Source organism: Ursus arctos, unplaced genomic scaffold (genome assembly GCF_023065955.2).
Source record: "Ursus arctos isolate Adak ecotype North America unplaced genomic scaffold, UrsArc2.0 scaffold_33, whole genome shotgun sequence".
Lineage (NCBI taxonomy): Eukaryota > Metazoa > Chordata > Mammalia > Carnivora > Ursidae > Ursus > Ursus arctos.
In genome coordinates, this window is record NW_026623019.1 from 9,553,226 (window position 1) to 9,567,770 (window position 14,545).

A 14,545-nucleotide genomic window follows, 5' to 3' on the forward strand; every position below is an offset into this window, starting at 1 on the left:
AATTAGGGAGGTTCAAGGGAAAGCTCCCCCCCCCCCCCCAGGTAGGTTTTCCTTGTCACATCCTTTCCGGCCTTTCAGTTTCTTGTCCTCGTTGCTCAAGAATGCCCCCTGCTCACTCTCTCTGACGCTCTGCTTCTGCGCCTTTGCCTTTTAGGAAGGGGGTGCTGGCAAGTTCCCCGGTTGTTGGCGTATGTTTAGCCTTCCAAGAGTTCTGCTTTTATTTTAATTAGGGAGCTCTTGGATAAGAGCAGACCATTCTAAGGTCCTAAAGTAAAACATCTGAAATGGTGGGATTTCCTATGACATGGAGAGAGAGTTTTGGGTAACTTAGCTTTCGAGTGAGCCTGGCATGTGAATGACTGCTTCTTCAGCGCCTCAAATATGCCTTTAGTTGAGAAGATTAATTCTTCTTCCACTTTTTCCCGTGTTTGGGACAATATATGTAGTGGTTAGAATTGAATCAGGGTTGTGCTGTTTACTAGCTGTGTGACTGTTGTGCCGTTTACTAGCAAGTGACTTAATCTCTCCAAATCTCAATTTATAAAATAGAAGTAATAATTGTATCTTTCAAAGAGTCATTTTTTAAAAATTTATTTTATTTTATTATTATTTTAAGATTTTATTTATTTATTTGACAGCGAGAAACAGCCAGCGAGAGAGGGTACACAAGCAGGGGGAGTGGAAGAGGGAGAAGCAGGCTCCCAGCGGAGGAGCCTGATGTGGGGCTCGATCCCAGAACTCCGGGATCATGCCCTGAGCTGAAGGCAGACGCTTAACGTCTGAGCCACCCAGGCGCCCCTTATTTATTTATTTTAGAGAGAGAGTGTACACACGCACCAGTCAGGGCAGGGGCAGAGGGGAAGGAGAGAGAGAGAGAATCCTCCAGCAGACTCCATGCTGAGTGTGGAGCCGGACATGGGGCTTGATCCCAGGACCCTGAGATCATGACCTGAGCCAAAATCAAGAGCTGGCTGCTGAGCTGACTGAACTACCCAGGTGCCCCTTTTCAAAGAGTCTTTGAGACGTTTTTGTGAGCTTCAAATGGGTCTCACACACACACACACACACACACACAATCGCACAATCTCCTTGTTCTTAGGTACACAGGGTATTCTTTAAATATAATACAAAAATCTGGAAACATTTGGTTGCCTCCAGGGAGTTAAGCAGGGACAGGGATGGAAAACTTTTCATTGTATCCTCTTCCTTATTTTTGGAATTTAAGACCATATGAATGCGTAACGCAGATTACATACTAAAATTAAAACATTCCTAAGTGACTTACCAGGAATTTGGTTAACATAAATGCCACCTCGCCGGTGGGCAGGCCACTGGCAAGCGCTTCTGAGAGCTCCCTTCAGTTAGTCCTCACACGTACTGTGTGAGGAAGACGCCCTAGAGGGATTCATGGTTGGGATATCAAACTGAGGTGGTTTGGCAGCTATCTCATGTATACGGAATAACTTTAAAAAGCATTTGTGTTATACAACATTTCAAACATATGGGAAAGTAGAAGTATCTTTCTATAATTATTTAGAATGTTCGTAAGGGGTGGCTATAGAATTTATCATTCAATTTGGGGTACTTTTGAGAGAGAAGGGGCTGCTGGTGAGAATCATGCTGGGGGAACAAACGTAAACTCGACAGCCCCAGGCAACTGGGTCAGAGAGTCCGTTGGAAATCAAGCATCACCGTAACTGTTGAAGTCCCCACTGTGCCTCTTCCTGGCCCATGTTACCGCTGCCCCCCAAGGCAGCCATGATCTGCCGTAAACGTGCATGCTGTTCACAGTCTGTGTGCGGACTCCATGGGTGTGTGTCACAAACCTAGAGAGCATTCCTTCATATGTTTCTAAATGTTACATAAATGGGATCCCGGGTTGTCACTTTTTTAAATCAGTAAGGCATTTTTCCTCCCGTTCCTGGAAAATTAAAGGAACTGGACCAGGGACTAATAATGCGTTAGCTAAGGTTCTTTTGACTGAAAGCGACAGAAACTAATTCTGGCTAGCTTAAACCATGGGAGGATTTAATGAAGACTATTGAGGCATCTTAAGTGTCTGTCCCATGACTGGAAAATGGGAGATTCAGGGCAGCTCCTGGGACATGAGCCCCGGGTAGTTATGGGTTCAATCCTTTCCTCACACATTATCAACATGATCAGATCACAGTGACCCCCAGCCTCTCTATGTCTGGATTCCACTCCTCAAATTCCAGAGACAGTGAGAGAATCCAGTTGGGCGATATCCCTCCGTGGGCCAACCCCCTCTATTTGGTCAGGAACGCAGGATCATGTAGTAGGTTCATAACCACATAGAGCACATCCCACAGTACTGGGGCTGCTCCCAGCGGAGGGGAAATTGTGAGCTGTGCACCTAAAGAGGAGACAACAGTAAGTGAGCCGAGAAAACCTGGAGATGAGAAGGAAAGTTCTGTGTTGATGATTTCTTCTGAAAAGGAACAAAGAGGGTGTTTTCATTTGGGAATTCCTTCCTGGCATTTCTTGGGAAATTTATATGGGCTCCTGAATTCTAGATTCTGAGTCAAATTAGTTGAGAAATCAGGAAAATTGGAAGAAGTGTTATAATTCTCCTGGGAGAATTAAAGCTTAATTGTCCATATAGAGACCTTACCGGTTTGAAGAAATCCACTGCCTTCAAGTTGAAAGCAAGAGCAGGAAACATTGATGCATGGAGTCAAAGGCCAGGGTTGACATTTTTGGGCTGGAGACAGGAGCCATAGGAGAGGAGTGTCAGTGGAACTTTCTTGTATCTGTTGCTCTAAGTGGGCGTTCAGGGCCTTGCAGGTAGTGAGTTTTGGGGATAAACACAAATAAGTTATATGCTAGTACTTTTTACATGCATGGTGTTCTAAGAAACACCAGGTTTTGGAAGCAAAATATGTCCTTAAGTTGACTGTTCTGACATTTGCCTCTCCGTAGTGTTCTTACTCTTGCCAGGATATCCGAATATTATATTATTTGAATTCTATTGGAGAGAACAGTTGATGCTTTGTGGGGCTAAAAATTTCATTTAAAGAATGATAACATTAAACTATTTGGGGAAAACTTTCCAATTTCTTAATGATTTTTATTTAGCATTATTTTGTGTTCATGTTCATTTCTTTTGAAGGTTTTCTATTATCTTGTGCCTGTTTTAGGTAGAGACCATTTTTATGTTACTGGGTTTTATGATCTTGTCACAATCTATTGGTTAATAATAATAATAATAATAATAATAAGCCATGTACTTGTTATGATAACTTTTTAAAAAAAGACCAAGGAAGGTTTTCATATAATCCTATTATAGAAAAGTGATTCTATGCTTATTATCATGGCTACTTACTTTTCTTTTTAAAAAAGATTTATTTAAAAGAGAGAGCATGTGAGTGTGTGCACACATGAGCTGGGGGAGGGGCAGAGGGAGAAAGAGAATCCCAAGCAGACTCTCCATTGAGCATGGAGCCAGACAGATGTGGGGCTCGATCTCACAACCCTGAGATCATGACCTGAGCCGAAATCAAGAGTCGGCCGCTTAACCGACTGAGCCCCCCAGGTGCCCTGTGGCTACTTATTTTTCCAAAAGCATCTAAGTTAAGTGTTATGAAACTTATGGCATAACATGAATTCTGGAAATTTCCTCATTCTTGAATCCCAATAATTAATATTGGTCAAAAGTTTGGACGCACTGTAAGGGAGTAGCATCCTATGTGGGATCCCTGGTGGGGTTAATGGTGAAGGGTCATTATTTCTCTCTGAGATACTCTCACTGATGATGTCCCCACGTAAGTCAGACGCGTTGAAGTGCTAAAATACACAGAGACAACTGCTATTGGGTACAAACCTCCCGGTTGATTTCAGTTCCTGCTGAAAGTTGGAAAAATCAATTCCATGAGAAATGAGAAGCGACCCTTTTCTGGCTTCCAAGGGAACATGAGAAACAAGAGGGAGAAAAAGGCTAATCAATGAAGGTGCCCATGCACTTCCAGTTGAAGTTGATGGTCATATTTTAATCTGAGAAACCCTGATCATTGGCATCACTTCGGGGTTAAAACACTGTGTCTAAACCCCCGGGTTAGAGGGCAACTGTGTGCATGGTTCCTCTGCTTGAGTTAATTTTCAGATCAGTGTGCCCTCTGTAGATGTGCTCTGAGGGAATGAACAAAAGACTGGAGGAATCTCAGGGAGAAAACTGATCTCCACTAGGGGACAGTGATTCCCGACACATGGGTAAGTGACCTGAGCTGGGCCTGGGCTGGCCCAAGGGGCTGACAATGACATCTGCTCGCAGACCTGAAATGGGCTGGTCCCGATGACACAGTATTTTTTTCTTTTTTTTTTCTTTTAAAGACTTATTTATTGTTAGTGAAAGAGAGAGAACGCATGTGCTCGAGCAGGGGAAAGGGCAGAGGAAGAGAGATAATCTATCTTACGCAGACTGTCTGCTGAGTGTGGAGCCGGACTTGGGGCTCGATCCCAGGACCCTGAGATCATGAACTGAGCTGAAATCAAGAGTCCGATGCCCAACTGACAGAGCCACCCAGGGGCCCCGGTATTTTTTTTTAAATTGAAGTGTAATTAACATACAGTGTTATATTAGTTCTAGATATATGATCTAATGCTTCACCAATTCTACTCAGTGTACTTTTTTTTTTTTTAAGATTTTATTTATTTGAGAGAGAGAGAGAGCAAGCAAGAGAGAGAGAGCAAGAGCGGGGAGAGAGGGAGAAGCAGGATCCCCGCTGAGCAGGGAGGCTTACACGGGGCTCGATCCTAGGACCCTGGGCTCATGACCTGAGCCGAAGGCAGACACTCAACTGACTGAGCCACCCAGGCGCCCCTACTCAGCGTACTTTTAATCCTCTATCTATTTCAACCATCTCCCCCCCAACCCCGGAACCACCAGTTTGTTCTCTGTATTTAAGAGTGTTTTTTTTTTGTTTGTTCGTTTGTCTCTTTTTTCTTTGTTTTATTTCTTTCATATATGGTTGAAATCATATGGTATTTGTCTTTCTTTGACTGACTTATTTCACTTAGTATCATACCCTCTAGCTCCATCCATGTTGTTACAAATGGCGAGATCTCATTCTTTTTATGGCTGAATAATTTTCTCTTGTGTGTGTATATATATATATTTACACACATATATGTGAGTGTATGTGCATATATGTATATATATGGTGTGTGTATCTATATCTATGTCTATATCCGTCTATCTCACATCTTCTTTATCCATTCATCCAGTGATGGACACGTAGGTTGTTTCCATATCTTGGCTATTGTAACACAGTATTTCATTATTAGTCATGCAAATTAACCCAGACTTCTCGGCTAAAAAAAAATCATAAGGCAGGAATCCTGGTTAGTATGACCTACTTGATATTTAGCTCTGTGATGTAGGTGGATATAAAATAGCTTTTAAACAATGATTTTACATAGGAATGTTAGATATTTATTCAGAGATTGGCCATATATTGGGGGGGAGGGTATCCCCTCCTAAAAGCCAAAACATAAAAACCACTCAAGAAAAATGCCATGTAAGCTATGATTGCAAATGACTAATGGAATGTAATTTTAGTGGAATATGAAAAATACATTTCCTTTTATAATAAAGACCTAAGTTGTTTCTTTTTGAAGCCTTACAAACAAAATTCAACTATTAAAAAAGTGTAGCGATAGCTTTAGAAAATCTTTTGCCTTTTATGAAATAAAGGACTTTGATAAGATTACTTATAAACTTGTTAACAACCTGTTACTGTATATCATGGATGTTTCTAGATACTGTGGGGGCCCCTGGGGATGGAATATTCATTTTTGGCTGAACAATGGCCTATTATTTTTAGATAAAAGTGAATTAAGATGAAACCTTTTGATCTCCCCAAACCACCATTTTTACAAGTTAGTGAATTAACATGAAATGGTTTTCAGAGTTGGGGCCAGAGCACGCTGTAGTCAGGAAACCACACCTCTAAGAGTTTTCCACCAGCTTCTCAGGCTGGCCTCAGGGGATTTCTAACAGCAGGACAGTACTCTAGGCTTCCCGTGGTTACCTCCAAAAACAAACTCAGTGGAACTGGAACTTCCACGTATTAGGCTGATGGCTCTTCTTGCACAGTTGCTTACAAAACAGTTAAGGATCAGTAAAAAAAAAATTTTTTTCATCTTTAATAGGAATTCACTAATTTGCAAATGATGTCAGGCTGGATATTGTGCTGACAAGGTTAATTAGCCATAATTCATGGTTGCCGTCAAAGACAATATGGTCTGATACAAAGATTCAGAACTGTTAATTATTATAGTAATAGGAATTATGGTAGTACTATTTTAGTAATTATTTAACGGTAATATTTAACAATAATTTTTAATAATTTAATAATAATAATAATAATTACGGTCCAGGCTCCGTGCTAGGCAATCTGCACATATTAGCTCTGAATGTGGTCATCAACCATCGGAGGTAGGTAGCAATATGTTCATTTTCCAGATGCAGAAACTGAGCTTTAGGGAGGGTGAGCAACTTGTCCAAGGCCACACAGGCAGTCACTGAGGAAGGTGGGAAACAGAGCTTTGAAGGCTGACATACAAGAACATAGAGATGAGCGCACAAACGTTTGCAAGATACACATGCGACATGCTCTCTTCCTTTCCTTGAACATTCACTCAGTGGCCTTCTAGTGAGGGAGGTGAAAGGCAGCAAGTTCTGTTGGAATTATGATACGTTATTTGATTTGCTGGGGAGCAGAAGGGTTAGTGGAAGGCGGTGTGTTTTAGAAGAAATATGTAATCGACTTTCCCCATGACCAGAAGCTGTTGGAGTGAACATCCAAGATGTCCGCCCGGGAGATTTTCTACCTGCTTTTCTGCCTCTTGTCCTGTACTTTTGGTATTTCTTCTGCTCTTAGCGTCAGTGAGTCAACGGCATGTTTTTAGCTCTCCCCGTGTGCACAGAAGTGGACCCTAACTGAACAGGGGTGTGTAATTACCATGGGCCAAATATGCGTGCCAGTCTTTCCTGCCAACAGGAGGTCAGGATGGTGGTGGTGGTGTGTGTGTGTGTGGGGGGGGGGGTGTATGGAAGAACAGAATATATAAAATAAAATTATCTATAAATATATTTAATTCATTTTAAGTCTCAAAATCGCTCAAGGGTATTTTTTTTAGTTGGGCAATTAAACCTGTTCCCCTTGGCACGTTCTAATAAGTTCATACATGGAAGCCTGAGAGAAATCAATCCTTTAATGCCTCACAAGTAGAAAAGGAAATTATAGAATGATGTAGCTGGGAGGGACCCCAGAGATCTAGTGTTTCATGGAATATTCATGTCCTCGATCTGTTAATAGGTGTTTTGCAAAAGACCTTACTTTACCATGGTCAGGGAAGATGTGGAAAATGCTAGGTTAGAGTTAAATAGGTTTCTTACCTGTGGAACTTGACGGCCTTTAATATGCTAATGTGCTTTGTCAATCTACAACGTAGACTGTAGACTGTAGTGTTTCAACACTTATTTAACCCCCTTCCCCCTAAATTCTTTTTGTGAGAAATGCAGGTCTAGCTGAGGCGGCTCCTGGAGTCTCTATGAAGATGGCAGCTGACACCTTTTTGAGAGCAAGGAAGTCTGAAGGGGAAGGAAGGATAGATCATTTGCTCCTGTTACGTGCCAGGAATTCTCAGTGAGATAGCTTTACCCTAGAGGCTCGGAGAAGGCTGACAGGCACCTCGGCAAACAGGGCTCCCCTTCTCTGTGAGCCACACCGCAGAGAAGTGTGAACACAGCACAAAGGGGTGATCTGCCCCTTAAAATCAGGAAAGTGTATTTATCCCTGACCTAGCCCCCTGGGGACATGTGAAGGGGGAAGGGGGGGCTGTCACCAGGCCAAAATCACAAAGCTAATCTGAGTCTTTGCCTGGACAAACTGGGCATGTGAGTTTAGATTGAGAAGTACCAGTTTAAAAGCTCTGAGAGCTTTTAGGATGAAAGTATGCATTGTAACGCTCCAAGAACGAGGTAGTGTGTAGGATATTTAAGTTGCTTGACCATGCAGCTCTTGCTTTGTGCGGCGTGTGGGAGGCAGTCCTGTTCTGAGGAAAGCCCTTTGGGAAACGCTGATCTAATCCGACCTTCTCATTTTACCAGTGAGCAGCTAAGGACAAGGTATTTCTTCTGTGGGGCCCTTTCAGGTCCCTTTCTCCATCACTGTAACACAGTTGTTGGAACTAACCTGACCAACTTGGAGGGCAGCTTTGGAGAGATTTCTTCAGTTCATAACCCCTTTTTGTATGTTTCAAGGGGAAATTTACTCTATATACCTAGAAGTTTCATTGTCAAAAACCACAGATTAATTCAAGCAACGTGTATAGAATATCGCCTATGCCCAAAGACCCTTTCCGTACAGTGGTGGTCTACAAAGATGTAAATTAGTTCTTGCTAGACAGGGCATTAATAATAATGATAAATATGATATTGATGGCAATACTATGAACAGCTAACATTTATCGAATGCCTTTCTGTTTGTCAGGCACTATACCAAGTACTTCAATTCTCCCAACACCGAGTGAGGTGAGGATGGTAATGATTCTTTTTTCACAGTGAGGATACTCAGGTGAGGAGAGGTTAAGGAATTATTCCAAGGTCACATACAGCTGGAGAAAAGACGGCGTACACAGAAAGGTGGGGCAGCATGTGAAGCTTTCCTTACCAGTGATGCAAAGGGCTGTATGAATTTAGCGAAAAGAAAAATAAGTTTTGAAAGACTTGATCAGTGCAAGTGTCAGTTAAGCGGTGGACAATTATGGTTAGTCACCCATGTCTCCTCCCTCTGGAGAACAACACCTCCTTACCTTGGAGGAACTCCAAAGACACTGTGGGGTCTGGCTATGTGGTTGGCCACATTGCCTTGAGCTGGACCAGAGTCTTTGGGAATTTGGGGATTAGAACCAAGGGAAGAGGTCTTCTTCTTGGCTGGTAAAACTGTAAATGCTTGTTGTGAGATGTTCATGCCTTGTCCTCAGCCCTGTGGAAGGAGCTAGGCTTTAGTAGGAGAAACAATGTTGGAGGTGGAGAGATGGAGGAGTAGATCTTCTGGTCATCTCTGAGGCTTGGAGGCTGAGTCCTCTTCTTTACTGGGGCAGAGGATTTACTACCCTCTCTTCTGGGAATGATACTGCCCTTCCTTGCAAAAGAAAATGTTATTAGACAGTGATTTAAAAACCCCTACGCCGTAGGGATATACACAGATCCTCAGAAGTGTTGAGGCTCTGTCTGTTGGGTGCTACAGGGGAATGGGCTCTTGGGGGCCCAAGGAGAAAGTGGAGGTAAAAAGATAAACAAAAATACAAAAAAACCACAACAACCACCCAACTTTGGTGCTTAAAACGATAGCTAAAAGTCCCAACAGGATTCCATTGATGGCTTCAGTGTTTTCCCCATCACACTTCAGTGATACTAATAAAAACAGGAGGGGCCATACAAGAATTCCGACCCACTGCACATGCGTCTTAGCCACTCCCTTGATCTCACAGAAAGCCTTCCTTTTCTCATCTGTAAAATGGGAAAGATAATGAATGCCATTCCTTCTTTTGTTTTGATCCTCCAAAGAGAAAACAGATGAAAAGCCTTTTGTATGCAAAACAGCATGTAAGTGTGAGCTCCTGATCACACTCATCTTACTGTGATCAAACACTTTATAACCCTGCAGCAAGTCAAGCTTAGTCCCAGCAAGTGGACGGTATTTGGGGAGAGGAGAAGAAGCAGTGATTTCAGGACAGTCGCCTTAGTGGGTGCAAAAATGCTTGGAGGGTGAAAGGTGATAGAAGCAAATAATAATAATAATTGTTTCTTCCCTCTTCGGATTTTATTCCTTTGGTCCATTCTCTCTTCACTTCTGTTTTCTATGGAGTATTTCTCGGTTTGGGGTTTTAGATGGGCTTTATGGAGACAAGGCAGAACATTCGTAACCCCCACAGAATGACAAGATGCATGGAAAGGACCCAGAACAGTTCCTGTTTAATTTGAATTTATTCATTCATTCCTGGTAGGATATTAAACAGGGCTTTATCCTTCTCCTATTTAAAGTGATTAATCTGGGTAGGAGTTCAGCAGTGTGGACAAATACAGAATGGGACCAGTCTGTTTCTAAGCCTGAGCTGGGCTAGGGAGGGTGAGAGGAGTAAGAAGAATAAAGAAATACATGTCTGTGTTGCTGTTGTTGCAACCACAACAAACAAGGGGGAAAAAAGTTTCCACGCCGAGGATCCTGCTGCCTGGAGAGAGCCCAGGGAAAAGTGTGGATGGCTGGGTGGGTCCTGCTGGATTGAGGGGCCTGACAGTCTGTGATTCCCTGGAACAAATGGTAGTGGTGGGGTGTGTACACACAGACACACATGCAACGCTCAGCCTCCAATTTCAGCGCTGGCAGAAGATAACAATTCTCAGTTCGCCTTTCCAGGGTTATTTTTGGCCAGGGCCGTTCGCTGGTGGCAAAAGGTTCAGCCCCCTCCCAACTCCCTCCCTCGTCCTTGTTCTAAAGAGAAACTTGGGCTTGTAAACGGCTCATTTGCAGGGAGACCGGGAGACAGGGCTGCGGTGGGAGGGGAGAGGGAGTGGGGGTCTGGGAGAGGTCCCCAAATCCTGCTCAAGCTCTTAACACCCCCCGGGCTGTTTTTTAGCAGAGGGTGTGCTCGGGAGGGAAGCCATCGCCAGGGAAAGCTGGGGCCAGACGCGCGAGGAGGGTCGCCGGGGTCGGGCTAGCTGGCCCTGGGAGCGGGCTCTGGGACACCCCGAAAGTGAGTCCAGCTGGGGCACGACCCCGCCGGCGCCTCGGGCGATCCGGCCGGAGAGGGAGTTGAGCAGGAGCAAACTTTCTTGGAAGGTAGAGGCCGAACTCTGCCGGGGCGGCGCGGGGCGGCGCGGGGAGGGAGGACAGACGGTGCCGCGGGAGGGCGCAGGGCGCGGGCAGGCTGCGGAGGGGGCCGGGGCGCGAGGCGGAGCCCGGGCTCGCAGCCAAGCGGGTGGGGGGGCCCGGCGGGCTGCAGATTCCCTCCGACTCCCGGGAGCCGCGGCAGGACCGGCCAGGAGGCGCCATGGAGGGGAGCCCCATCCCGGTGCTGACGGTGCCCACCGTGCCCTACGAGGACCAGCGGCCGGCCGGCGGCGGGGGGCTGCGGCGGCCCACCGGCCTCTTCGAGGGCCAGCGCAACTACCTGCCCAACTTCATCCAGAGCGTGCTGTCGTCCATCGACCTGCGCGACCGCCAGGGCTGCACCATGGTGGTGGGTAGCGACGGCAGGTATTTCAGCAGGACGGCCACCGAGATCGTGGTACAGATGGCTGCGGCCAACGGGGTGAGTGACCTGCCCCGGCCGACCCTCGCCTCCCGCCGCGCCGCCGCCCTGCCCCCTCTTGCCTGCCGCCCCCTGGGCGCGCCCCACCCCCACCTCAGCGCCTCGGCTATCCCAGGCCCTTTCCTCCCGGGTCCCCTCGAGGGAACCTGCCTCGTCGCCCTGAGCTCTCCCCGGCTCCCTGCCCACGTCCCGCACCTGCCCGCGTGCCTTTTGGGCCTTCTCTTCCCCAGCCCTTTAAAGCCATCTCTTCGGACCGCGTTCACTACCTTCCCTCCCCCCACTTCTTCCTAAGCCACCAACATAGTGGTTTTTCACCTCTTTCCTTCTTTTTTCTCCTCTGTCCTATTGCAGTCCTCTTCTCCCACCCTAAATTTTGGCTCTGCCAGATTTAACAGTAGTGTCTCAAACGCACACATGCGTCCACACACACGCGCGCACGGACACACACACACTCCATTGTTGATCCCTGACATGTTAGGCAAGAGTGGACCCTAAAGATTTTTAATATAAGTGGTTGTTAACCCAGTGGAATTACTTCACTATGAATCTGATCCGGGTAGGGATGGGGTGGAGATCAATTTGATGTCATACAGCCTGGGCTCTCAGTTGTGTGTGCGCATGTGTGTGTGTGTGTGTGTGTGTGTGTGTGTGTGTGTATTTGGGGGGGTATCTCTCAATAATCTGAAATGAGACTTGTCATGCCTTTCTTTAAAGCATTTCCTAACTTCTCTGCAAGAGGCTCTTTGAGGGTTGACAGAGTTTTTGTGCCACTTCTCCTTATCAGTTTTCATCCTCATTTCCTTTCTCTTCTCCCACGACCTCTGCAGACCTTGGGTTTTTCTCCTTCTCCCTCCTTCCGTTCTGTCCTACAGCTAGAAACACCTTCTGGCATCATCCCCATACCCCCCATATCCTCCTTCCCAAATCTTGCGGCCTCTGCGGACTTCGGCAAGACGGACACCTCACTTCAGAGGTCTTGGTGGGAAACATTGTCTAAAAGAGTCATTTCAGCCTTGTTCATACAGTCAGATCCCCAAACTTAGCACATTTAGGTGGAATCCCTACAGATGTATAAATGAGTGAGAACGTTTAAAAAAAAGTGAAACTAAACAACTCTCTGGCATGTAGATTCCCTTTCTCCTTCCCAATCCCCTCCTTTTAATTTTCTCCCTTCCTTTCTTTTTTTAACTTTTGGGTTTGTCCATGCTCCATGTTTGTCTGCTCTGATTCCCCTCTCTCAGTGTTTTAGGGGTGGGGAAAGTGGAATCTTTTTTTCCTAAAGAAAATAACCCAAAAGCAATTGGGAGAAAAGTGCCGAGGGGTGACATGGGTGGTAGAGCTGTGATTTCCAACCCCAGCAGACGATGTGGCTGGTGACACAGAACTTGTATTTCTCGCTGGCTCCTTACTTGGGATTGATGAAAGTTGGCTTGAATCAGGGTGTTGGAGAGAGGTTGACAAATGGTCTTTTACTCCTGTCTGACAAAGCTGTTCCCGTGGAGTGATGGAGAGTAAGGAGCCTTGGGGGAGCTAGGGCAGCTCTCATAATCCTTCCTGGGCCAACTTTTCCCAGGGAGTGAGAAAAACATCCACTTATTTATTGTGGGTGAGGATATTTTTGAAGCTACAGTTGTCGATTTGCATGGAAAGGTATTATTACGCTTGCTTATTTCTTGGCACACGTTCCCATCAAGACTCTCCAGCTTCTTAGTTCAGTGGGTCTTCTCTGATAAACTCGTTTTATTAATGTTAAGGGTGGAGTTTATTTTAGGAGATAGTTAGCATATGTTAAGAAACCGTTAAAATAGAGCTACGCTTAACCTTGCGGTTGTTACAAGGGATGGAATGACGAGTCTCAGTCCACACGGAAACACCATCTCTTAAATAATCTGAAAGTATTACTTCTAGAATGGGTGAGTATGGGTGAAAGGAGTGGTCAACATTTATCAAAGTTTCAGACAGCCAATTTTAACCAGTCTTTTCCTCAATTTGTTCACCTTCTTGAGGGCTTTTGCTCGAGCAAATGAACAATCAGAAGGCTGGCTTCAGGAGAAAGGGGGTTTACTGTGAGCAAAATTGGTCTTGAATGATGGCAAATTGATGGGAATGAACTTGTCTTCTGACTTGGCCTGTGGAGTTACACTCAGGAATGAGGACCTTTGATTCCAAAAACTTTGCCTCTCTTGATTTCCCATTGGATGTTCATAAACAGACTAGAAAAATAGTAGAAAATAGAATTTATTCTCTTTGAACTGACTTGAATCTGACTGGGTGGGCTGCCTCTCTGTATTTGAAAAATCTTGGTTTTGATAGAAAAAGTTAATTTTACTAAGCAGTTTAATATAACAAACTATAGTTGCTCTTTGATTATATAATTGCTAGAGGAGAACAGAAGTTTGGAATTTCTAAAACGATGAACTGCACTATCAAAGTTTTAATAGTTCGAAATAGATTCTCAGGTGTATACCCTGTACAATTTGGGATAAAAGTTTTTTTATTGTAAAATTATGAAAATTTCAAACTTTCAGAAAAGCGGAGAGAATAGATAAATAACATCCATATGCCCATACCCTAGGCTGTTAACATTTTTCCTATATTTGTTTCATCTTTTTTTGAGGGCTAAAGTGTTTTAAAGTATATTTTAAAAATGACATTTTATCCCTAAATTCAGTATGGATCTCTAAAAACTAAGAACAATTTTCTTGATAGTTACAATATCATTATCATCCCCAACAAAATAAAAAAGGATTTCTTCAATTATTACCCAGTCCACATTCAGATTTCCTCAATTATTCTGAAATGTCTTTTATAGCTGTTTTTTCAGACTTGTTTCTTCTAATCAAGGAACACACGTTGCATTTAGTTATGTCTTAAAATCTCCTTTAACCTAGAAAATATCTCCCTCTTTATTTTTATTTTTTGTTAATGAAATTAACTTACTGAAGAGACTAGGTTGATTGGTTGTCCTGTAGAATAGCCCCCCTTTGCCCCCTTTCTGGAATTTTTTTTTTCTTATGATGTCATTTAACTTTTCATTATATTCCCCGTGTGTGTGTGTGTGTGTGTGTGTGTGTGTGTGTACTAGAAATTAGTTCTAAAGGTTTAATTAGATTCAGGCTTAACTTTTTTTTTTTTGCAAGACTATTTCTTAGGCGATGGTGTATATTCATGTTGTATCATGTCAGGAAACAATCTCTGATTGACCCGT

General features: G+C 44.3%; 1 protein-coding gene across 1 annotated transcript in view; it reads left to right on the forward strand.

The window, feature by feature from the left end:
• Positions 1–10,996: 10,996 nt before the first annotated feature.
• The window catches only part of PGM5 (phosphoglucomutase 5), a 190,350-nt gene continuing 186,801 nt past the window's right edge, over positions 10,997–14,545 (forward strand). Inside the window, exon 1 of the mRNA XM_026519317.4 lies at positions 10,997–11,337. Coding sequence (XP_026375102.1) covers positions 11,077–11,337 — 261 coding nt within the window. The 5' untranslated portion in view covers positions 10,997–11,076. The remainder of the gene's footprint in view (positions 11,338–14,545) is intronic.